Source organism: Balearica regulorum, chromosome 14, assembly GCF_011004875.1.
Source record: "Balearica regulorum gibbericeps isolate bBalReg1 chromosome 14, bBalReg1.pri, whole genome shotgun sequence".
Lineage (NCBI taxonomy): Eukaryota > Metazoa > Chordata > Aves > Gruiformes > Gruidae > Balearica > Balearica regulorum.
In genome coordinates this window covers 11,775,510-11,801,609 of record NC_046197.1, presented here as the reverse complement: position 1 = coordinate 11,801,609, position 26,100 = coordinate 11,775,510, and the positions used below count along the sequence as shown (strand labels likewise).

General features: G+C 46.8%; 1 protein-coding gene across 6 annotated transcripts in view; it reads right to left on the bottom strand.

Moving 5' to 3' along the window:
* UIMC1 (ubiquitin interaction motif containing 1) overlaps positions 1–26,100 on the bottom strand; it is a 39,595-nt gene that overhangs the window by 11,264 nt on the left and 2,231 nt on the right. For 5 of the 6 annotated variants that reach the window (XM_075766847.1, XM_075766845.1, XM_075766849.1 and 2 more), the window contains exons 2-8: positions 23,377–23,534; positions 16,245–16,335; positions 10,950–11,074; positions 9,460–10,608; positions 5,838–5,902; positions 3,217–3,305; positions 2,205–2,284 (exon numbers count right to left, since the gene is read on the bottom strand). In XM_075766847.1, the coding sequence (XP_075622962.1) occupies positions 2,205–2,284; positions 3,217–3,305; positions 5,838–5,902; positions 9,460–10,608; positions 10,950–11,074; positions 16,245–16,335; positions 23,377–23,526 (1,749 nt within the window). In that variant the 5' untranslated portion in view covers positions 23,527–23,534. The remainder of the gene's footprint in view (positions 1–2,204; positions 2,285–3,216; positions 3,306–5,837; positions 5,903–9,459; positions 10,609–10,949; positions 11,075–16,244; positions 16,336–23,376; positions 23,535–26,100) is intronic. The other variant, XM_075766848.1, reaches the window with a different exon arrangement.

The window sequence follows — 26,100 nt, the reverse complement described above, 5'->3', positions numbered from 1 at the left end:
GTATAATTTCAGGGAAGCAGTAATTGGGGTCAGCTAAGATGCTCAGTGCCACCGGAGTGCTTTGTCCTATTACTCAATTTATTACTTGCTTTTCCAAATGAGGGTCTGATCCTGATTTTTATGTCCTAAAGGGAAGGAGGGTGCTTTACTGACTCAGAGGAGCTATGCAAAAAATTGCAGGCCTTAGCCTTAAGCTGAGAATGCAACTCCCAAAACACATTTCTCCCAGATGCCGGCTGAAAGGCTACAGCACCGAGCTCCAGGAACACCTCTCTCATTTCCAAGGAGGCTCTCTGCCCTGGATTTCTGCAGAAAAAGTTCCTGCAGCCAAACACAGGCTGCTGAAGTACATCACTTACAGTGTTAGCACTTGTACCCCTGCTCTCACATCTCAGTGTCACTACACCTTGCAAAGTCCTCACTGTGGGACGTCACACAGAAGAGTCATAAAAAACAAGATGTGTCAAATATGAATGATCAGATCAAACCTGAATTATCCTAGTGAGACAACACACGTTAAAAAATATGATGGGAAAAGCAGCAGGCACTGCTCCTTCTAGCTGCCATTTTTAAAGCAATCTTAGGAGATCACCAATTCTGCACACCCTGCCCGCCTACATTCGGTGGTAAATTGCTAATTTTAAATAGAAATGCAACATTCTGTAACAAAAGACACCGCAGTCCCAAAACTGCTTGTACAAAACCTTGCTATAACAGTCTGGAAAACCTCAACCACAGAACCAATCACCCCTGTCAGAGGCAGAGACTGTTGCCTCTCCTCTTTAGCAGAGGAAATTGCCTACAAGACATCGTACTTGCAGCCAACAGCCAGCTAAAAGCAATGCTAGAGGCTGAGCTCAACAACAAGACTCCTGTGTCCTGGCTCAGCATCTGCTAGGAAGAAGTCAGTCCCAGCAGTCTACACACGCTTCATGCTAACCGCTGATGCACATGGTAGCTGTTTCTGCTGTCTTCCTGGAGGGCTGCAGGCTCCGGACCGGTACCTGCTGCCAACAATAATGTTGTCAAACAATCCCCAGGAAGCCCCACTGCTCCGCTCCCGAACACTGTGCTGATCACCTTGTGCCGTCTAGGCGGAGGTGTGAGACCCGGGGCACCCTCTGCAAAGCACGAGGGACCGGGCAGCGTCCTGGCCACAGCCAAATGGGTCACGAGCATGATTCGGTGGCTGCGGCTACTCGGCTCGGCACAGGACCGCCACCTCTCCCTGCTGCAGTCTCTAATTGACTGAGCAGTGCTTTGAGATACCTGCAGAATGAAAGGCACACGAGAGCAGAAGCTGGTTTATTAAGAGGCCTGTGACAATGAGACATCAGAGCTGCAGACACACTGTACAAGCTGCAGACTCCCAGAATGAGCTTTCCACAAATGAATCCTCTTGTCAAGAGCTGTACGATTCTGTATTCATGTACCCTGCCAGAGGAGTACTTGGCAACCCCTTTGATATTGCTCTCTAAATTAATAGACAAAGGGAGTTTTATCAGAAGCAGGAACTGAAGTCAGATGTCAGTACAGCGACAGCTGCAAAGCAATTGCTGCACAGGTGTGACAACATGGGGAAAGGAGCCGCACAACAGCACACATCTGCATCAGGAGGTAAGAGGATGGCCCTGCCACTGACTTACTACTGCTATTAACTCTTACTGCACAGAAATCAAGATTCCCAGGCTCAGGTCACTCTGCTTGAACCACCACCAGCCCTCAATATTCCAATGACATCTTTATCCTGGCCCAGCCTCTGGATGAACCTCTCCTCAGCCTCTGCAGAGATGGACTGTGGAGAAGAAACACCAAAGTTCAGAGGACTGTAACAGGGAAAAGCACGTCAGAACACAAGTAACTGAGGTTTACTATGGCTCCCCTCACAGCTCCTGGGGTCCCTCTGCATCGCTGACCATCACAGCACTGTACTCCTGAATGCGGGCAAGCAACAGCACTGCCATCCACAGTGCACGTGGTATAAAAGAACAAGCTGGAATTGGTAATAACTCTCCAGCTCCAGGACTGAAAGGCTGCAGAAGCAGCTGCACAAAGTCCCCAGCCAAAAAAGACTGGAGTTAGGAAGCGGTGGAGAAAAGGGAAGAGGGAACTGTTTGTGAGGATCCCAAGAGCAGAAGTCCAAGCTCCCAGCTGAACCCAAGGTCTACGAAACAGGATCCTTCCCCAACTTCGGGGTCTTTTACCTGCACAGGTGTATCTCTGCTGCCCGAGCAGAGCTCTCCTCTCTCCACCTCAGTATCTTCCAATGGACTCGGCTGGGTCTCTGCAGAAAAACACCTCCGTGTCAGCGCAGGTTTGCAGCCCCCAAACCATCTCCTCACTTGTTGATGTAACTTAGCCCATTTCTTAACAGCGTTTTCACAGTTTCAAAATATTTTTTTAGACTTGCCACAAATGTTATCAGACAATGTGCAACACCACAGACGGATGAGGGGTTAAAAGTCACAGCACGGTGGTGTGAGGACAAAGCCACCGCAGCTTTGCGGCTTCATGGGGAGTGAGACTAGACTCAGGAAAAGCATGTGGGACACTTGCTGGGATAGAGACAAAGCAAGAATAGAGCGCTCTCTCGCATTGAGACAAACAGAGCTCCCATTCTGCCGTCTGCCTCACAGTCACACCTTCTTTAGACCTCTGTGTCTTCCTTAGCAACAAAATATGCCTCCAAGCACCACCGTGACCTCTCTCTCTCCAGCTGTTCATGAACAGGAGCGGTCTCTTCATTAATTTTCCTCACTTAAAACCCTGGACTGGAAATCTCAAACATGGTAGGAGAGACCAAGGAAGAGAAACTCATTGGTCTCAAACATGTTTAATTAATGTAAGGCAAAAATTATTTTAGCTCTCATGCTTTACATATATCTTGACACTGAAAAATCTGAAAATTTATTGATTAGATTGAAGAGACCACTCCCGACACCTTGTTTTGAGTGATCCCTCCATACTGATGGACATCCTGATGTCTCTTCAGCAGGAAGTCCCCAGCAATCTCTGGTCAGAGAACTGTCTTAGAGGAAATGGGTCCAAAACCAGGGAATCAAACTAAATTACCTGGATAACTTCAGCCCTGATAAACACAGCTGGGAAAGAAATCTTGTTTTGTTCAAATAACTTGAAAATTCTCTTCTTTTCTCTGAAGGTTATAAGCATGTAACTTTCGGTGCAAAATTCAGAACATTCTCAAGTGCCTCTTACCTGGGCAAACAGAGATCTCCTCTTCAGCAGAGTTTTCTGTGGCAATATCTGGGCTCCTTTTACTCCCAAGCGTGGTCAACACGGAGATGCTGTTCAAAATATAAATATAATATAACACTCCAATCCAGTAACTGTGACAGCACACGCCTGCCTGTCTCACCCAGTGCAGAATAGCAAATGATGCCATAATTTCCAAGTGGTCACTATCTGATAGCCAGAAATGACCAGGATAACAGCGAAATATGGGTGTAAAATGCTGTCCTAAGCAAAAACCTCAAAGGGAACATTTTTTCTTGTAGAAGCCTTTGCTAAAAAGGCACAAAGGGTCACTATCTCATGTCAGGGGAGCAAAAATACCTGCGCACAACTGTGAGACTCTCATGATGCTTTCTACTTAGAAGATTTGGGAGTTGTGCAGGTACCAGCACTGTGCTTCTTTCCATCTGGGGAAGGAAATCCTCAGAGAAGACAGACACAGACTTGCTTTATCCTGCATTACCCTTTCCCTCCTCACGCTGCTAATTTTCCTCCTTATCACTGTGCATGGCAGCCAGAAGCAGCACAGAAGCAAGACAAGGCAAAGCTTCCCTGCAGCAAAGTCCTAACAACATTAGCGTGGCCGTTCCTCCAAGCAGCACCAGGGACCGCTCCTCTTGTTTTGACCTTCGGATTCCTCCTTTTTTTTTCCCTCCCCCCTACTGCACAGTGTCTTTCCGAAACAGGCAGGCATTGCTGAGTAAGTCTGGCACTCATGCTGACACGCTCTGTGCTTTGCGTGGCTTTCTGATTAGTCTGATCAAGTATGCAAGAACACACTTTAAAAACATGAATCCCCATACTGACAAATAGAAGATTTATTAAGCTCAACCACAGGCCTTAGAGAAGAGAGAACAGCCACTGCTGATTTATGATAAATAACAAAATTCTGATAGGAAATCACAAGTGGCTTTTCTCTCTAAATAAAGCATCTCAAAGCATTTGTTATGAATCCAGGCTGAGCGTGTTTTACTCTGTGTCTAACATCAGGGCTCACTTCAAAAGAACTACACAAAACAACTTGCTATGACATTTATAAAATGGGCTAATCAATTTGAAGTCAAACCACATTTCTTGCTACACCAACTATCTCCTGGTAACAAAGCCTATAATCATTTATTAAAACCCCAATCTACCGTGCTCCGCACAAAGCGTAACACAATCAGGCAGAGCGGCCCGCAGAAAGCAAAGCAGCCTCTTCTCACTGCTGCTGCTTCCAAAAATGCTTCACTACCTCCAGACAGCTCAGAGCCGTGTTTGCCCATTAAGCGCTGCTGAGGCCAGCCGGCCAGGGTGCCTGAGCCTTACCCGAGAGAGGACTGTGCTGGCAAATTACCAGGAGCCAGATGGCAACGCTTAATGTGCACAAAACTGCGAAGACCACAGCCATTTCTTGCCTTGCTGCAGATGTGCTAGCTGCTCAAGGAGAGGCCGCAGCACCCAGGTGTGTCCTGGTCCCAAGGGGCACAGCCAGGAGCTGCTGGGCGGCTTGGGGAACATCCCAAACCAACTCCATCAGCTACACCAAAGGAAAGAGGTCCGGCTCTTTTCATACTCAGCCCTAGCCTCTTCTGCCTTAAGCAGGCGGGAGGCCAGTGCTGCAGAGCGCACACCTGGGTGCCTTCTACGCAAGCACACAAGCTCAGACCTCGGCTGTCACAGGCTCATCAGCCTCGGCAGCCACAGGTTCCTCCTGCTCCCCAAGGCGAGCTTTAAGCTCGTTAGAAAGGTGCAAGCAAGAGGGATTTTCATACTCTGCATATTGATATTAACTGCTCAGGCCAAATGCTGTTAGATCAGAGGAAAGTTGGCAGTTTTGTTCCAAAGCAGGTTTAAATTATAAAACCCAGCAAATTAAAAACATGACATTATCTGCCCTCTCTTGTAACTTGCTCCTTGAATCCTCTCCCATTTGCCCTTCTTCTCCCAGAGCCTTTGCTGCAGAATTGCATCCCGCAGGAAGGAGACGGAGAAAAAAAAGGAAAAGAGGAGTAGGCTTAAATCTGAAGAAAATCATGTTGACTTGTCCCACACCTGTCATCTGCTGAAGTGGCTTTTCTGGAGCACTGCACTCTATCTTTGGCTGATAGGCAGTGCCGTCTGGCTTCCTCCTCCCTTCTTTCCTCTTCAGCAATAAGGCAAGAACATAAAAATACACACAGAAATCCAGTAAGCCCTCCACCATGCTGCCTATGTGCCTTCCCAGACAAACCACGTGATGACATCGCTATAAGTCACCTTTAGCTCACCTACCCACCACCACAGCGTTACTGCACCATGTCACATTAGCTTCAGAGGGCAAGGATCAAGTCCTTGGATTTGTACTAGAATGCACCTTGCGTGTTTTGTAAAGTAACAACTGATGTCTTCTCCCCAGTTCTGCCCCACCTCTCTCCCACGCTGCTCCAAAGCCATGTATTTCCAGGGATAACTAATAGCAGCAACCGCAGACAGCCTGTCCAGCAAGCCCTGCTGTCAGGCCCTGCAGAGAGCCCCTGTGAAACTGCACCCCAAAATGCTTGAGAGAGAGGGGAAGAGCCCATGTCACCAGAGTGAGCCCAAGGCTCCGGAATAACCCTCCTCACCTCTGTGCAATTTGCATGGGTTCCCCATCTTCACGCACGTCCTCTGCAGGCAGCACCTGGGAGGCCTGGAAAGGAAAATTCTGATGTTATATAAAACAATGTACACAGCTAACTTCTGCAGGGTCATCAGCTTCTGTCCATGATATTGCACCCAGTCTGTTAAGTATTTTTCTCCTAAAATAGTTAAGTGTCCATCCTGAACTAGTCAGCTTTTTCCCTCCATCACTCCTTTTTGGAAGGTGTTTCAGCAGCTCTATGCAGTAACACCTTTGTTACCTTGCTGCCTAGACATATTCCTGGACAGTCTGTTCCCACTGTTCATGCCAACCTTGTCCACTACCTTCCACACCCACTGCCTGTTCCTAGCATCTACCCTGATGTACTCACTGGCAGCAACCATAGCCCTTCTCCATTTCCACTTGTGCTGAGCTGAACAACCCAAGGATTTTAGTGTCCCCTTGCACTCCCTTGAGCACCCCAGCAGCCTTCATCTACTCCAGTTTAAAATCTATTGGCCTGAGCTGGAATGACTTGATCAACTGGTACAGCTGATGTTGGACCATGGGAAATACTTTTCTGGAATTTCGTACAGATAGGATCTGTTGCATTTTTCTTGACTGGGAAATCAGCTGTCCCATCAAAGAAAGGGAACAGATTAACCTGCACAATCTGCAGCTGGTAAATCCATGTGCATTTTATCCTGTTTTTCATTTAGCTCTACAACTCCACTTACTCCCTCCTTTAAAATCTGTTCAAAAGCCTTATGCACTGCCAAGGTCAGGCTAACATGCCAGTCATTACCCAGATCCCTTTCTTCTTCTTCAGTGTACACGTTACACTTGCCATTCTCTAATCAGGTGGAATTACAACGGTTTATTAGCAGTCCTTCCTGTCAGGCCCACGATTTCTCATGCTACTTCTCAAAGAAATGCAAGGGGTTTTCCTCCCCCTTCCTCAAGTCTATTAAACTCTCTGAGTTTGATTTCCACTGTACGTTTCAACTTCGATCAGCTCCGCTCCTGGATGGCTGATGTACTTCCCAGCAAACCCCAAAACAAAGCCTCCTCCCAGATTTCCCTAAAGTGACTCCAACCCCAAAATATTCTGTTTCATCTATGCTGGTTTTTATTTCTTCACAGCCTAATTCATCATTAACATAAAATACCACACCTCCTCCTTTATTTTTATTTCTCTTTTTCCTGAACTGTGCATGGCTTAACAATGCCTTTGCCCTGGTCACAAATACTAGATCATGCTTCTGTTTTTCCTAGTACATATGTTATAAGGTACAGCATCAATTCAGGTCACTAGACTGTAACACTCCAGAATTGGGTCTTTTCCCTCTGAATCTGTTAAAGACGACGAGTCCCCTAACCTTATTTGAAAGACTATGAAGAAATTGATTCTATTAGCACTGAAGTTCGTTAGTGCAGGTTCACAGGCTATGAGATCTCCTGACAACCAGGATTTGCTCTGTGCAAACATCCCTTGGCTGCGGGTGGCAGTTGTGGCACTGCCATGGTGGAAGGTCTCTGCCCACTCAGGGTGAGGGTTTCAGGGGTACAGCCAGGCTCCCTTGAGCACAGCATTTCTACCTTCATTTCACTGGTATAACACGAGGTTTTTTCAAAGACAGCTTTGAGTCCCCATGGATGGTTTCTAGCCTCAGCACAGCCTAAAATCTCCCACCAGCAAAGCAGCCCTGGGGCACTGGGGGAGCCCAAGGGCAGTACAGGCAGCAGCAGGGGTCTCCAAGCGACGCAGCACACGGGGGACATGACTGCTCTGGGCTCCTCCTTTGTCACTGCCGGTGGAATTGTATTTGATAGAAGGAAAAAAAATGGAGACAAGGCACAAGCAAACATCAAACATATTGATCTTGCAAGTAAATCACCTGCACTGGCCTCAGCGTGCAACTGCACAGAGAGGCAAGACAAGGGAGCAACCTCTCGAGCTGGGAGCGATAAGGCATATGAAAGGGCATTTAGAAATTTTTTCTCTCAAATAAAATGACTGGTAAATTTTGGGCTAGGGCTGAAATTTTTAAAAGTCTGCTCCCCCTTCCTTATTTTTTCACCTTAAAAATATCAGAAAGACTACATTTGCATACACGTTATGGCTCTGAGAGCGCTCTTGCAGTCAGGATGAGTACATTACAAGTTCCCACTCAGCACCACTAAAACCTCTTTTCTCCCCAAGAATTAATTAGGTATTAGCATTAAATGGATAATATTAAAAAAAAAAAAGACCCCACAATTTGCAATACTGATTAAAAGTTTACGCCCTTCCCAGCTGCTGTAGCTTTCCAAGGGCTTTAGCATACACGTCCACAGACCTTAGTCACCCCAATCTTCCAGATTAATGACACCTCCATTTCCAAAGGAAAAGACACAGAGGGAAAAAAAGCAGTTTGCCTTAAGAACCTTTCAGGTCTTTTGTATTTATCCTGAAGAAACGAAAAAGGGCACAAGTCAGTTTCTTTCTTCTGCAGGTCACCTCTAAGGCTTGTTTAAATCTCTATCTGCTAAACCCAAGCCAAAGCACTGTCACGAAAAGTCACATTTCAGCACAGGCTGCTCCGCACTTTTTCTGCAACCAGAAAATGCAGACATGACGTTTTTCTTAAGTGTTCAATATTACAAGACAGAATATAAATATCACAAAACAAGTTAAGTATCTTTCTAACACCAGGGTAAATGATCAAATACACTTGAAAACAGGAACAACAGAGCCGAGGCTTCAGTCATAGAGAAGATAAAGTTATACAATGATCCGGGAGTGAAGTCATTATGAAAAATGAGGGTTGGAAAAGGCTGACACAAACCTAAAATACAGCAGTAATAAATACTTCATCTGACTAGCAATCTGTTTAAACTTAGCAGTGACAGAAAGCTGCCTTCCGCTCCAACAAGAGAGCCCTGACAGAGACAGAGGCTGACACCTAGCGTCTAGCAGACCCAACAAGCAAGCCGGAGAGAAGGTGCTCAACCATCAGAACAAGGACGACGAGCAGACCCCCACCTCCCCTCCGCCCCCCCCCCCCCCCCCCCAATGACAGATCACCCCGGGCAGGCAGAAGATGCCCTCGAGCACGCAGAGCCTCTCTATCCACAACTGCAGGACCATGAGGGAAAAACAGCACTGGCAAGGGTGAAGCACGCACAGACGCAGAGGAGCGTGTAGGTGCAAAAAGGAAAGGCTGTGCTGCAAGGACAAAAGCCACATTTCTGTCAGCAAAGGAAAATGCAGAGCTCCCTGCACAGCCACAGGTTTATAAGCTGGTTTGCCAGAGCTGGCAGTGGTCAGTATCTCTGTGCTCGCTACCCTGACATACTGCCAGGCTACACCCTTTTGAGAAGGACAAGTCAGCTGGAAGTCTTTATCTCAGTGGTGCATTAATGGACGACTGCCAGGCTGCACAATGGCCCCCACCATTTGTGAGTTGGGTATCAGCCTATACACTTTTCCACTCCCTTTCACAGCAAGCCGTGTGGCTAGGGAAGGAAGTCCCTAAATTTAAGAGGAGTGCTAACAGCAGCGCCTGCTTTACAGAAGGGACTGAACCCTAAAATGGACAGAAGAGTGGGACTGTTTAACCTCTGCTCAGTGGCAAAGCTCTTACCTGGCGGTAGCTGGTGGTCGGTTCATCATCAGAAGTGGAGTTCTTCTCTTCTTCCATGCTGTGCCCTGGACTTTCTGCCTCCCTCCTTTTTGAAGGGAGGATCCAGGTGATACTCTCAGACTCCTTCTGTCCGTCTGGGTCTCTGTCTTCTGTATCATCAGTAATACCATTCTCCCTGCTTATCTGCTCTCCTTTCCCAAGCTCATTTTGGCTCAAGGAAGAACTGGGCATAACTGGGTTACCAAACTCCTTCTTATGCAATAGCTGCCTCTGAGCCTGCTTCAGGCTCTTCTGATAAACCTCCAGCTGACACAAGATGACTTTGGTGTACTGGTTGGGGTCCACCCCTTTGGGGCAGAAGGGGATGCCCCAGTAATAGTGCACTGTGTCTCTTGCCTCCTCCTGCTTGTGCTTCTCCACCACATTCAGCATGCAAAGCTCAGAGGTACCATCAGGCACCTTCTTCTGCTCTGCTTGCTCTCTGGAAACACAGACTTTGGCGGTGTGCCCAGGCTGCGCGGTGTGTTTGGTACCTGCTCCTCCACTCCTGGGGCTGCCACACCGTTCCGTGGTCCAGCTCTTCCAGAGCGTGGCTGAGCTGCCGGCACCAGCTTCTCCGGCAGAATGGCCAGTGCAGGGCAGGAGCTGCTCTTTTGGTTCATGGCTTGTTGCTTCAGAAGAGCTGGAGGGGCTTTTGAACAGTCTCCGAGGTGTGAGTTGCCAGGAGCCTGAAGTCACCCTGCCAAAGGTGGGACTCAAAGAGATGAGGTCCTCTCTGAAAGTGCCGGGTGACATGTTACTAGAATCACTTTTTGCTGGTGAGGAAGGCTTTTCACTTGACCTTGTCACAGGCTGGCCCTTCCCCGGAGACACGATTATGCTGGATACTAGTGAGCTTTCAACGATTTCCTGGCTTAACCTCCTCAACACTACCAGGGGGCTCCGGGCGACATCCATCTGTCCGTTCCCATCAGCTCTAGTGCTCTGTGAGTGGGAGCTGCACTCAGAGCGAGGGGTGTCAGGGCAAAGCGCCAGACCTCCCAGGATCTCAGAGCCTACTTTCTCAGCAGGCTGGCTTTGGCCTCGCGCGCCCAGCACTTCTGCAGACAACTGAGGGGTTGCATCAGAGGACTCCGAGGGCTGACAGCTCTGAAAAACAAAAGGTTGATTCTCCGAGAGGCATGTTCTCTGTCAGCAGAGTGTACCAACGGCTCCCCCAGGGAGCCATCACCCAGACTGCAGACGCCTCCCCCCGCCCCCCTGAGATCAGAGCTGTGTACCCCAAAATAGGGGACAGCTGAGGTTGGACTTCACACATCTCTCACTAGAAATGGCACAAAACAACTACTCTGCAACTGTTGTCATTCCAGCTCGCGCTGGAAATAGCTAGGCCCCCGGTAAAGCCTTCTTTTGTGCAGTGTGGCAAAGCAAGCACAGAAAGCAATGTTGCTGAAGAACCCTAGTAAGCCTCTTCACAGAAGCACACTTACATTAAGGCTCTCGGCAATGGCCTTCCTCAAGAGCTCCTCCTCTTCCTCTTCCTGACAGTTCACTTGTCTGGCTTCTTGCTCACTCATTTTCAGGGCCAGTGCAAACTGTTCCTCTTCAGTCATCTCTGCAGCAGAAGAAAAAGGATAATGTCAAGTCACAGATGCAGGTGTGTGTAAACACCCAACACATATCCGACACGTTGGGAGTGATGTCCAAGGGTCCCACCTCCCCAGGAGGAATGCAGAGCAGAACATCTAAACCTCAGCTTTCCTGAAAAGGTGTCACCAAAACCGGAGCAGGCAACACTAAATGAAAAAAGTAACCCAAGTCAGGAACTTCAGCTGGGGTTTCTTTAGCAATCCAAACTCTGACTCCCTGGGTATTTAACTACAGTGGGACATATTTTTTTGCCCTCGTCAAACAACATACTCTACAGCTGCAGAACACACATTGAAGGAGAGAGGAAAAGGACAGATTTTCAAAGCAAGTTCATTTTTATATCGGATAGGCTCAGCAGCAAGGCAGGATAAAGACCACATCTTCTCTAATACACTTTTTTACTTGCCAAATAGCACGTCTCACTGCCTTCTGACACACAGATACCTGCGATACCACAGGAGACCTACCCAAGAGCAAAAGAGCTACATGTTGTTCACCCCGAGCCGCAGGTGGAAAGCTCTGTGGAGGATAATGTTACTTGCTCGGTGGTATTATGAAGGATCTTTCACATGCATACATCCCCCTTCTGCTCACATCACCACTCCACTGCATCACTAAGTCAGTCATGCATGGGAAACAGGTTTCCTACAGTTGTAACTTCTATTTCAGCAGAAAATTTCTTCCTGAAATATTCCTCACTCAGAGCAAACCAGAAGCCGAGACTGGCTATTTAGAAACAAAGTGGTTAGTTACTTTGGAAAACACTTATTTACTTAGACTCGATCAAACACTTTCACTATGCTTAAAATATACAATGCCTGCAGAATGGAGTGCAGCTTGGAAAACAACTCAACAGCACTCTCAGGAGCTGAAAAAAATACATCTCACTCGAAACAAATTGACAGATTTCCTTCAAAACCCGCTCCCTCCTTCAGGCAGAATCCTGCATGCGCCATCTCATGCATGAACCAAAAGGCTTGCTCTCTGATGGGCTAGAAGAGCTTTAAGAGAGGCAATTTGAACAGGAAGGCCGCCCAAGCACAAACATGCCTTCACTACAGCCAGTTTCGGAGACAGACGTTTCCCTAGATAAAGATGCATTCACAAGTTGCAGGCTCCCATTTTCTAACCCATCCTCTTCCTACCAGCTGCCACCAAAATCCAGCGGCGCAGCCTCCTCTGAAGCAGCCCGGGATTGCGCCGGTCTTAGCACAGCCTGCGCATCACGACATGACTGCATTGAGGTGCATCCACAGAGCAGCAGGCTTTGCTTTGCCCTTCCCCCAGCTCGTTGCTAATGGCAGGCTGGTTCTCCCCCCACTCAAGCAGGATTTGAAGCATTTTTGGACTGTTCTGATTACCAGCCAGAGATTCCTTTACATGTTCTACTAAATCAGCACTTAGCTTTAGGTTGGGTTTGGGTTTTTGGTTTTTTTTTTTTTAATTTCTTTAAAAATTAAGAAAGAGGTTGAAGTGAAGGCAGACTGCAGTGCACTCAGGGCTTGTGGGGATCTTTTGTCCTTGGACAAAGTCACTCTATGATGTTACAGCCAGGAGGGACCAGGGGAAAAAAATAACGCATCCTTTAATGGAAAGCACATGACAGCCCAGTATATGAAGAAGGCTCCCGTCCCCAAGAACAGCAGTAATATGCATTTCCACAATACCAACCATCTCCCAAGCACTCAGTTAGTGCGCCCTGATTTGTTTCCCTGCCCAAATCATCACAGCAATCGGTCCAGATCCTGCAAACTCTGACATGTGCAAGAAAACCAGTGCACGTGATCAGTGCCCCACAACACAAGACTTTCCACGTGCTTAAATTAAAACGGGGGCCTGAGTATTCACCAGTTCAGGCTATCAACATCCATGAAGCTTAATAAAAAGAAACATTTTTTGGCGAGTTACTACTGTACATTTTGTTTTCTTCTCCCTCCCTGGCACAGCAATTTCCCCTCTGGGGACAGGGAATGTGCCAGACAAATGCTGCCTCTGGCAAAGAAACCAGCGACAAACAAAATGCACTTAGTGCATGTTCCAGTTGAGTAGGTGCTCTGGAGATGGGGAAATCTCAAGTTTAAATCCACCTGGCATTACGGTGGGGAGAGCAAAGAGCAGCTCTGCTCATGCCTTTCAGACCTGACCTGCTTTAAGCTGAGCCGTCCAGATCTGACAGTGTTTTGTGCTCCACGTCTGATCATTTCTCAGCACCGTGCGTTTTATTAAACCTGATGTTGATTGCACCGGTCATAATTTATGATGATTAGAAATCCAGAGTGTTGTGTTAGCCGCCAGCCGATGTGTGCAAACAGATCTCTAGAGCGCTCCAGGAGTGAGCAGGGGAGGCGAGCCATCCTCCTGGAGCCTGTCGGCAAGGCAGGGGCTCCCGCAGCCCTCGGGAGGAACGATCCCTCTTCGTCTGGACAGACGGACTCCATTACGCTCAGCTCACACACATTGCACACCTCGCAGAAACCCATTCCCACTGCCAAGTGGGGAAGCGCCAGCAACTCCGGCTGGGAATTCTGTGTCTTGCTCTCCAATATCCACTTGCCACACATCCACTCCAACACAGCACGAAATCCCAGCGCCTCTCCAGGGACGAGGGCATCCAAGAAACCCACAGATGGGAAGGAGGGGTCAGGGAGAAACTGTTTTTAAGACATGCAGCCCTAAACAAATTAAACCATTTCAGAGCCTTTTTAAATGCTAATACGGCAATTTACTAAGCGATTTATGTTCCATTTTGACATTTGCAAAGTGAATTAGATGCAAAACCCCACTAGTTGTAGTTCTAACACTTACTAATAAGAGATTTACTCAAAAATAATGGAAATGCAGGATCTCAGTATTTCCACATATCTGAAGTGCAATTACAGTAAAAACATTCAGATGTGCTTTAAAGCACTGATTTCCCCTGGAAAAAGAGAGACAGACTTCTCTAGGTTTTGTATTTCCATTTATCCTGTCAGGATGAAACGTCACAGATATATTTTAGTTATGGCTTTAGGTTAAAATGAATAAAACCACAACAAAGCAAAAATGGGAGGATACGCTTTAGAACCAGAGCCTGCAAATATCTGAAATTTTCCAGTTTTGAGGAGAAAGAACTTGCTCTACCCAGAAGCACCGAATCTTGACAAAAGACCAATTTGCCTCACAATTCAAAGAATTTATTTAAAGACACTGAGAAAAATAATTACTACTTCAAATCTTAATTTGCCTAAAAGCAAACACCAAAAGTCTAATTATAGCTTCACATAAATGAGAGAACAGACCCACCATCGCACGTGCTTAAACAAGCAACCACTCTCTAGCCAAGCGGCACCAGGTACCCCCAACCTCCAGCGCCTCAAGGAGGCAGATGTGCGCATTAAAAAAAGGCAGCTTTTGCCCCAGGAAGAGAAGAACTTTTATCAAGAATTTCAACATCTAGAAATGCAGCAAAACTCCTCTATTATATGAGAGCTAGAGAGCCGGCCCTGTCTCCTGTGGATTTTCTGGAGCACACCAAACACGAGCTCCCAGAACCCAGCGCACTCAATGCAATGAGGACATCCAACTTCAGCAACTCCCTGTTCTTAGCACCATATGTTTGGTCACATTTTAACAGCATCTCCAAGGGGGGTTTCAGCTTTTATTTGGTGTTCTGTTTCTTTTGGGAGAAAAGAAGAAAAAAGAAAGAAAAAAAAAGAACTCTTCCCCCATCTCTGACTTTGCTATCTTACTTGTTCGACACAGGACACGCGCAGTGGGTTTCAACTCCCACAAAGAGCCAGGCTGTTTTGTGCTATGGCCTTAGGCCTCTATTAAAAACAATTTAATTCACACAAGCCCTCTGAGGACTGACAAGTCCAACTGCTGCTGCTTGCGGAGCACTGGTATGCTCCATTTTGTTCAGTGATTGCTTTGGGTTTTGCAGGAGACAACATCTCTCCCATTTTAAAACCTTCTGAATTTAACATGCTAGATGGACCACTGCCTTGCGGAGCGCAAGAATGTGAGCATGGATCTGCTGGGGCAGAGCAACAGTCCACCTGCCTGGCCGCTCTAACAGGTGGTGCTGGACAGGGAGCACAGGCAAACCTGGCTGTGCTCAGCAGTCCCTTCTGCTTGTACATCCCCAGCATTCAGAAGTGTTTTCAGTTTGCAGAATATCAGCAGGAACATCCCAGCCTGCTCCCTTCAGCATCTGTTTATAGACCTATTGTCCATGAATGCATTTAATCCCTTATTAAAGCTGCTGGTACTGACCCCTCCACAACCTCCTGTGACAAAAACTTCCAGGAGTTCACTACCTGCTGTGTGAAGCATTACTTTCCTTCACTCGTTTTAAACCTATATCCTGCTATTTCCACCCTGGCTGTAGGAGTTGGTAAACAGCTCTGCATTCAGCTGAGGCACTGCCTTCCTGATGTGAACTTTGATCCCACCTCCCTCTCCTAACGGAGCAGCCCCAGGCTGTCCAGTCACTCCTCATAAGGCAGCTGCTCCCTCCCCTTCATGGCTTGGGTTGCCCTTCTCCGGATGTACCACCGTGTCCTTGAGATGCAGAGACCAGAACCGCACACAGCGCTGTTGATGTGGATGCACCGACACTTTATATAACAGCAAAATGACGTAAAAACAAATCTCTTGTTCTTAACACCCTTTCATATGATGCCCAATGTTGCTGACTTCTCCAGCTGCCCCCACACTACGAGCCGATGATTTCAGAGAACTGTCAGCTGCGACTCAGATCTTTCCCGAGCTGGGTCAGAGCATCATGACGTTTCAGGGAAAGACAGCAGCAGAAGGGTCTGAATGGGAAAGCAGTTTGTGACTGACAGTGCTTTCAGGTTGGCTTCAACCAATTTTGAAACCCGGTGAGGTACCGACACCCTCGCATACTTATTTTGGAAGTGCACCGCTCTGCGCACACGCCGCCTGGGGAGCAAACAAGTGACAGTCTGCCTATTCAGAAAGGCAAATTTTACCCCTGAGAAGTAAAGAAGACCCTCTCGGGTCTTCTCCGAGAGCTGTGCATCCCCTGACACATCACAGCCTTTCTGCAAGGGAAATCATCTCTAATACAAACAGCAGAAGCTGCTCAACACCAGTCTACTTCCCCAGCCCCACACTCGATCGAGACCTACGTGCAATTTTTCTTTTAGCAGCAAACTTCGTTCTATCCAGCTGCTGTTTTGTTCTCTTCTTTTGCAATCCGCTCTCTTCCTTTGACTCCTGCTATAATGGAAAAAAATATGGTGAGCGCATACAATATGTAAGAAATACTACCAGCCCCCTCCCCCCCACTACTCAGACACAAACACTGGTTCAAGAGCAAGCCTCTATTTGTGTGAAATTTGAATTTCAAACATAATTCAAGCACATTCTGTAACTATTAAAAGCTGTGTGATAAGCATAACGAGCAAAAAGAGTTACAGACTGACATAAACAGAGAAGTAGGAGAGACAATAGACTTCATGCCAGTCACCACCAATGCACTGCACCTGCTGCCCATGATTTTAGAGGGAATTTGTTTGGCCTTGCTAAAACACTGGTATTTGTAAGCACTTGAAACAGAAAACCAAAACCTTTTTATAACCGAACATCTCACACCTGTAAGCCAGGACTGCTTCCTGCCACGCAGCTTCTAGCGCCCTGCCCAGACAATTTTATTTGACCAAAACTAGAATCCTAGCCATTTTTGGGGACCCATGCTAATGCACCCCGAGGGCAGGAGAGCCAGCTGTATTTACTCCCGGTGCTATTCTCTCATTGTGTTGCCACAAGTGTTTCATTTTTGAAGCTTGAATACTTCAGAATTTGCCATCTTGAGGCCTCTCAGAATAATACCTACATGAACAACCTAAGTGCCTGCTGCTTTAAGCACTGGACTGCAACAAGAATGGTCACAGGCTTAATTGGCACACATTTATGCAAGTTGCTGTCCTAACGGCTTAAGCGAGGGCGTACATATTACCAAAGGCTGGCACTGGACCCCTTCCAATTTGTCTCTCTAAATCAGGTAGGATTAGAATCAAACCCAGCGTTTCAGGCAGATAGACCCACGCTTGGCCAGGAAGGGGGTTCACATGGCTCCGTCTGCAGCTGCAGTTGTTTTTGCCGTCTGTAAGACCCACGGCAAAGTGGCCACACGCTTGTGCCTCATGCCACCTCCTGTGCCAGGAGGGGGGCTTCAAGGTGGGGCATGTTGCTTGGGCTACTTTAACGCAAACGGATACTACACTGCTTATTTTCAAGTGTAATCAATTTCTGCTGTCCACTGCCCGTGTTTCTGAACCTGTGGAGTCCTTTGGACTGCACCTCTGTGCTGAGTTTTGTTCAAGACATCTCCAGCTTTAGCGTTATCAGTAGATTTTATTAATGTATATACACCACTTGCTCCCTCTTACAGATCATTAATGAAGATGTTAAAACACACACAGACCTAATATTGATTCTCCTGGCCTCAGCTTTACATCTCCCCCAAATGAGCCTCTCTCCTGTTCATCACCGGCTTTTGCTGACAGTCTTTTAGCAGGATTTCAATCCAGGAATGTTACTATCTAGACCAAATTGAATTATTTATCCAACTAAGATTTTGCAAGACATACTATTAAGTGGTTTCCTGAAACCCTAAAACATTACAGCTTTTACATGCCCTAATACCTACACCATTCCTCACTTCCACTGATTTAAGAATCAGCTCACAACAAGGCAGCAATCATGGTTGGCAAGTCCCTCCACACGCACTCATGCTCGCACCTAAGGACTTTTTCCTTTGACCGATTCCTTCTTCTCTTCCCCACCCAGCCTGGTTTTGGTATGCCATTTCTAAGGTCTGCCCCTGTGTCTCCAAAAGGGTCCTTCACAGCCAGATTCTCTCTTGCTAGAAGATGGATGCTCTCTGCTTCTGAGCCTGCCTAGCTTAACGCTCAGCAGGTGAAATCCTCTCTCTTCCAGGGCCCTGGCACATTGCTCTCCTCCAGTTTTCCATAAGCCACAGGTTCTCCTGCTCCGAATTGTCCTGCCTTGGTCTGCAGCGGCAGCCCCGTGCTGACCTTGTGGGCAGCTCACACCTAAGGGAGAGGGGAACAGTTTGTGGGATTGTATCAGGATCACGCTAGGATTATATGCTGGATGAGGTTAAGCAACAGCTCTCCCGCTCTCCCCCAAAGCCCTGTCTAACAATGCTAAACCTACCCTAGCTTAAGACAGGGGCAATTTAATCCTAGCAGGCTCTGTAAATCCCTAGCTCTTCTCTCTAGGCATCAGTCTTCCCCTCATCACTCTTGCACTTGCCAGAAGGTCAACCCTGACACTCTCATCTGCAGCTCTCTTCCAGGGCACGGATGTGATTTATGAGCACACCAAACTTTCCACGGCTGCCACTGTCTGCTCCGTGCACAGAGACACACACTTACAACACGCACCATAGGACAAGACAGGGCTCAAACACCTCCGGGGCTTTGGAGGGGAACGGCATGCCCAGTGCCGGGCAGGCTGCCCGGTTTCACCGCACAGCCGAATACGTGCCTCGGTTCCCCATGCTGGGTCCTGAAGAATCTCGACATTTACAACAGTGTCAGGAGCAAAATTATTGCAGGACACGTGTTGTATGAACCTCATACATTTGAGAAAGATGTTTAAATTGCTTAGCAGCGTTCTACTGAACAGCCACGGTACAGCAAACCAGTGAAGCAAATCAAATTAATCCTGATGGGCCAAAATATACACACACATCTCAATTCCAAGAATTCTTAAATCTTTTTTATTTTTAAACCCAGAAAATAAAACATACCTTTTAATTAGGATTTATGGCTGTTTGTACCTCTGCTGGGAGAGAGCCCCGCAGGCCCCAGAGTGCTCTGCATAAATGCAGGCATGGATGGTAGAAACAGAAGGGGCCAAGTAAATTCAGAGAAGACAACAGGGCTTGCTCTTTCTGACCCAACCTTTTAATGCTCATCTGTCTACAAGGATAATAGGAACTCAGGGGGCCACTCAACCAACTGCCTTTCTAATAAGATCACTAGTCCAAAAATAATCTTAATCAATTAAAATATTCCCAAACTGCAGCCAATACTCTTAGTTACAAGGTCATCTCCAACACACAACTTCCAGGGGAAACTAATTATTATAGCGGAGGCGAGGTGGGAACTGCGCACCTCTGCTCAGTGCCAGCCTGGATAGCGTCTCTCCTCCTTTGCCGTCAATTTAAAGCATAATGGCCAGAAGGAATCCAAATTCTCTTCCTGTGTGTCAGGCTCTGCAGTTTAATTTATGATGCTCTCTTATGAGCAATTTCACTGTCAGCACTGTACACAGATCAAGAAAAAGACAGGTTTCCAAAGATCCCTACACTCTTAGTGGAAGGCAGCCACTATTCTTCTTCCTTGTTTTTTTAACCTGCTTGGTTTCACCAGACAGCAGGAAATCAAATTCTCATTTTAAAAATGCTTTTGCACATACTTAAGAGAACCTGACTCTGCCAGCAGAAACAGATACAGCTCCACTCGCTTCTAAAAGCCCGTAAATGAAAGCCAGTAGCCAGCCTCCCACATCCTGCTCCCTCGAATCCACATCATAAACCACAGAAATCAGCTTCTACTGACTCAGGGAAGGAAAGGCTACAGAAGGATGTCTCCATAGCTAACGGTGCAGACTGCAAAGTCAAAAGGTCTGGGTAATTTGACTGCTCAATGGCAGTTGGGACCATCTAACAACAGGGTACAGCCAAACGCCACACATCCTGCATGGGAAATACACAGATGAAAACCAGACTAATTTATTTTTAAAAGCCAATTAGATGTTGGAAGTGCCACGTTTGGCTCTAGCCAAGGCTGCTGCTGAAATTAATATCACACCCTACTTTATTAGTCTCTGACTTGAGTTCAGAATCAGTTTCAGCTCTGCTCTGTCTTTCAGCTCATTAGAACAAACCTGCTGGAAGTGGAGACTTGAACAACGAGACACAACAGGGCTCGTGCTAGACATGTAGTTCCTGACATACAGGAGGGGGGCCTCTGTAGAGAAAAGGGCTTTTACCGGGCTGCGAGGAGCCTGGATTCAGAGCAATCTGATTTCCGAGGAGCGAGCACAGCAGAGCTGCTGAGCCTCTGTGGGAGCACACTCACACCGCGTTCTCCTCTGGGAACCGGAGGCACCGGGTCCCTTGGTACCACAGCAGAGCCCATGGGGACAGCAGGGTGCTGCAGCGATACTCCCACATGGCTCTGCTTCGCTTCGATGGTCAGCAGTGTGAGGTGGGCACTGCCATCCTAGCTGCGACACTTCCAGCACCATCTTCTCCATAGTGAGATGTCCCTCAGGCCATGCCTGGTCCCAAAATAAAGCGCCTACTGCCACTGCTGATGGAGAACAGGATGGGGGGGTGGCCACTGCCCAAGCACACGTCCTTCTCTCTACCAAAACCAACATCTGATCTGTAACATCAACACACGCTGCTATTTACCCAGGCTGTGAACATCTCCAAATACAGGAATACTCAGGCAAAGGGATGTTCCACCCCAAAGGGAAAACAGGCCCTGGATGCCATGCAGAAATAGATGGCACCATCACCCCAGAGTCTTGTCATGTCCCCCGGGGGCTGGCAGAGCTGATGAATCTGGCAGAAGGAGCCTGTGAGACTTCATGCAAACTTTACAAGTGGAGACAGGTACTCTCAGACCTCCCAAAGGTTATACCCAGGAAAAATGGACCCTTCTGAAAGGTCCCATGGCTGATCAGCAGCATTTTGGGATCAACTGCACTGAAGGCTGCGGATCAGCCAAATAGGTCAGCAGAACTCCTGGGCCTCTGGCCATGCTCAACGCTCACACTTGGCCAGACCTCCTGCTGGGTGACAACCATTTCAGATGTGGCTTCAGAAAACCTTGAAGGTTAAAGAGTCTTTATCAACAGCCTGACTCAAGAAGGAGGCTCATGAGACAGATCAGGAGTTGCTATGCTTGGAGAGAGCTTTCTTGGGCACCACTTGAAATATCACACACCCATCTTCTGCTCCCCACAAGATTTAAACTATCAGGGGAGATGGGAACTACTTTGCTTATTCATCGTGTCTGCATTTTCAGAGACACAGTCTGCACAAAAAAGGTCATCTCCTCTTGTTTCCACAAAGCCAGAGAGACTGTTCTTATTTTGTCTGACCCTTCCCAAAAAAAGAGAAGTGTTCCCTGAATCCAGGATTATCTATAGCAGAGATCAGAAAGCCCCACGTTCAGAAAACTTCCTTCTGATGCAGCTCTGCAGATGCCACAGCACAGACATGAGCAAAGAAAGAACACTTGGCAAAATAACATGGATGAGCTCGATAATCCAGCATGACTGAAAAATTCCTGGGAGAGGCAGTCTGCCAAAGATCATCAAAAGTGAGAAGCTGGAGGCTTTCCAGGTGCAGCTGCTACAAGATCTGCTGGTCTGGAAGCAGAACTAGGGACTTGTTCTATAGATACCTGCCAAGAGACTGCCAAGGAAGAAAGCCATCGAATCAATGATGCCCAAATTGTCCTTGTAGCTTTTTGATTCATAAGGAACCATGTCCTAACAGATGCAAGATTAATTGAGAATGCATTGTTCTCTAAAATTGCTATTGATCTGAGCTTCCCACACCTCTTCTTGAACACATAACAAGGTCTTACTAGAGCAAGAACAACAGTTACAAGGTTCGAAATTGAAATTCAACTTGATGTACACTGAAGAGCCGAGACAGTTACAGAAGCCAGACAGTTATTTTTTTGAGATCCCAAGTAAATCACATTTTTGGGTTTGATTTTGCAGAAAACAACACGACAAGAGACTGTGGCACTGGATCTGGAAGCTGATGACTCACAGAAAGAAACTGAACTGAATAAATCCACTCATTCAACTGACTGAACTGTTGTCACTTAAACAGAACCTAATTGGCTCTTTAACGGCCTCTCTGAGCATATCCTTTTCTGTAATATGACCGATTATGCCATCAGAATTTATTGTTTATAGACAAACTTACAGAACAGCCAGGGAGCCTAACCTTTTTATAGATGTGTTTTAAGAGACGTTTGTTTCCTCTTTTTCAGATACGCGCACATTGAGATGAATAATTGCAGACAATAACAGGTCCTGATCTTTTATGTACTGCAGCAGCTCTTATAGCTGCTGATTTCTTTTTTCCTTATAGGTTTCACAATAAAGGCCAGTGATGCAGCAGACATCTGAAGTTAACTTAGCATATTGCAGAGCTAAGGGTTTAACCCCACTCAACTATTACTGCCATATGTTCCATTTCTTTCAGGGAATTTCCCAATGGGGAAAGAACTCAGACAATGTGAAGAAAAAACATCCAATATCATTTGCCCTACAGCTTTTTACTGTTTATTTCTAGTGCTTTTTCCCTCCTCACATGATAATCGCCTTACTGTAGAGGAGCATGCTGCAGATGTGGGAGCAAAAGGGACTTGATTTAAGATCTACAGCTTGAGAGTGAACTGAAATGCTTTTGAAAATGGTGGAATTACAAAAAGCAGCTTAGGATTCCCAATCACTGGCAAGACAGAGCAAAGCCCTAACAGTCATACATAAAAAATTGATTCTAGTAATTTCCTCTGGTGTACCTCACTTAAGTTGAGGACAGATTCTGAGGGCTCCGGGTTTCCCCCAGGCGGGAGCTCCTGCGCTCATCCCAATGCCAGTGTAACAGACACAAACATTTCAATCTTTTAGGGTAAGGCTGATGTTTGTAAGACAACGCTAGGGATCACTGATCTGAGCCTTTATGCCTTAGCCAGGCACACCCACACTGCAGTTCACCTTTACACCCTATGGAAGCGGGTTAAAAACTCAGCCTTCTGTAATTCAGGATCAGTTTACCGGACACCAGCTGTGTCTGAGCTACTTGCAAGGCTGTGTTCTGAATCATTTTCTTATCTATTTGCACATAATACAGAATCATGTTTCTATGGTTTAGCTGGAAATCAATCAAATAAAAATTATGAAAAAAAGATTTGTAAAGGGATTGAGGAAAGGTTACTTTTAAATTACGTTCCAAATTCAGTTCTGAGAGGATTTGGTTATCAAATCCCAGACTCATAACTCACCCTCACGAAGCATATCATTCATCTCCTAGTCAAATAGGATTTGATTCATCTCATACGTAAGAAAAGGAACAACACGATACCCTCCGCACAAAGCCTGACCCCGGTACATACAGCGTGGGATACTCGGGCGCTCTGTGCAACAGCAGGGCCCAGCACAGGCTGTGGATACCACGAGCCAATCACTGACCTCTCCATCGCTGTCGGATATAACAATAAATGCATCCACAAAACTGCGCTTCTTCTTGACATTGACTGGGTTCCTCTTCTCTTCCTCCTCTTCCTCACCATCCTGACCTCGAGAGTCCAGGCCTTCTGTGGGCTTCTTCTTCCTCGGCATCCTTCACTCTGAAACAGAGGAAAAGATTAAAAGCCATTTGTTTCCTTCTGATTTAGATTTCCCTTAACAGCCATCTCTTTTTTTCTTTTTTCTTTTTTTTGCTATTTTTACGTAAAATACCCCAGGCATTAGAACCTTATTACAAAACATGGTGGATTTAGCATTACTGGGAGCCACATGTACCAGTCACCACTCATCTAGTTAAGAACATTTTATTATAGCCGATTGCTAAAAAGGGGTTTCAGGGGAACAGCAACACAGACCAAAGCCACTTTGAATGTCCTTGCTCCCAAGCTCTTAGCTTCTCCTGTTAAAGCTCCTCCACAAACTGCTCCAAATTATTGCTTCACAGCAGGTCTCCCACCTTCCAACACAACCCCAAACTTCCCCTCCTCAGCCCCACACCTTCACCATCCTGGTGCAGAACAAACCAGGCTGTGGCAGCAGATCAAGCTGAAACTTGCGTGCCAGAACAAGAAGCCACCGCAGCACAGCCATTTGTCAGCTTTTCTATTCAACAAGAGGGAAAGCCACGTTCCGCAAAGGATGCTGTTTTGCTCACAGCACAGCAGCTTGGTGCAAGGCTGCACCAGCCCGAACAAAAAGGGAAAACGCAGGCAATGGCAGTAGGCAGGCTGGAAACAAGACAACAGGTTTATCTCGCAGCCTGGATTTCTCAATGAGCATCAGCCTCCGGAAGTCCTCTGCACAGACATGCCTGAACCATTTGTATTAAATAAGGCACTTGACAAGGAGGGAGGAACCTGCTGAGCATTATTAGTGCAAACCTGAGTGCTCTATGAACAGCACAATTGAGGGCAGGTGCCCACACAATGCAAGCTTGTACTTCAGCATCTCCTTTCCTTGCCAGCCCGTAGACTGTTGGAGAGAGATGCACAGCAAGCGTTAGCTGCTTTGATCAAAAAGGACTCAGACGAGAGGATCAGGAAGAGATCTGGGCGCATGAGAGCAGCAGGACGGCACACGGAGTTAAACCACCCTTTCCTGTCTATGTTTGGCAAATAACAACATTCGGTGCCTCCTGAACTGTGATCTACAAGAACCTTACAAAGCTGAGCACGACCAGCTCTGTTTAAGTTAGAATTAAACATGTGCAGAGCGGTTAAGCAACAAGCCCCTCGTTACACACCGGAGAACGGCAGAGCTGGAAATGCAAGTCAAGTTGGCCAGTTCCCAGACCGGTGTCCTTCCACAGGATCATTCTGCCTTCCTCCAAGATCACTGAAATAGCTCAAATGTGCTGCTTAGATCTAAAATAAGAGTAAGAGAAGATGCAACAAAGACCCTACATCACCCAATATAAAGCCAAATCCTCCTCTCTAACACCACAAAATTGCAAACGGCTGCTGTGTGTAGAAATACTAATGAGCAAGAAGTTCAAAATCCCCATCAGTACTAAGAACAGCAGTGCACTGCTCCATCTACAGTCCGAGGCAGCAAGGTGAGGCTGAGAGAGGAATACACGCATTCCCTCCCTACTATCTGCAGCCTTGAAAAGCTCCCTCAGCTTCTCTGCCTCCCTTCCTCTGCAAATACATGCACACACATGCCTAGAGACAAAAGATGATTATCCTGGTGAGTCATGATTTGCACTGAAGGTTTGCTGAGCCCTCTGAAGACGGAATATCATACAAGTGGCATGCACAGCTCCAGACGCGACTGCAAGGACCACCACAGTCCACAAATGTTTGTCTGTTTAGGAAGGGGAAATAACAACAAGCACTGCTTTTGATAAAGCACTGGCTCTTGCAAAACAAAGCTGTTCTGCTCCAGCTGAGCTGAACTCAGCTCTTGTTGGAATATTCTCATTATACTTTCTCCAATTTTTTTTTTAATCTTTTGCTCCAGTCTCTTTGCCCTCTGCCCAGAGAGATGAACCAAGCCTCACACCCAGCTGCTGGGAACTGCCCCCACAAAGGGAGTCCGTCGGAGTGGGGAACACTCCCTTATCGGAAGAAAAACACTTACACAGACAGGCCTTTTAGCACAATGATGGCGAGGAGGACTGGAGAGGCCCACGCCTCCAGTACGTGAGCCTACACAGGGTCACTGGTTTTAGAGAGACAGCCTGTAAACCTTTTTCCACCGAAACAAAAGCAAACAGCAACAAGCAACTGCCATGCTGTCTTTTTTTTTTTTTTAAATCCACACTGATATTACCAGCTCTCCTCTGACTCTGCGATACATCTTCTGCTTGATGCACTGTGCTAAATAAGAGATCACTGAGAAATATCAGCTGGAGTTATGATGAGTCACCTACCTCCAACATTTAAAGGAAAGAAAAAAGAAAAAAAAAAAAGATGTAAGAGATGTAACCACACAACTCCCACAACGCTTCTGAAAATGAAGGGACTTGTGGCAAAGAGAGTCTCTGTAAATGTAACTAAGGGAACAAGGCAAGTAAGAGATCACTCGTAGCTGCGCTAGTCTGAGGCTATGAGTAGGAGAGAGCGGTAATAGCTTTTATTAGACAAGCTGGTATAGCTGAGGGAAGAAAACAAGCATCAGAGCACATCCCCCCTCTTCAGGTAGGGAAGTTAAGCACAGAAGCTG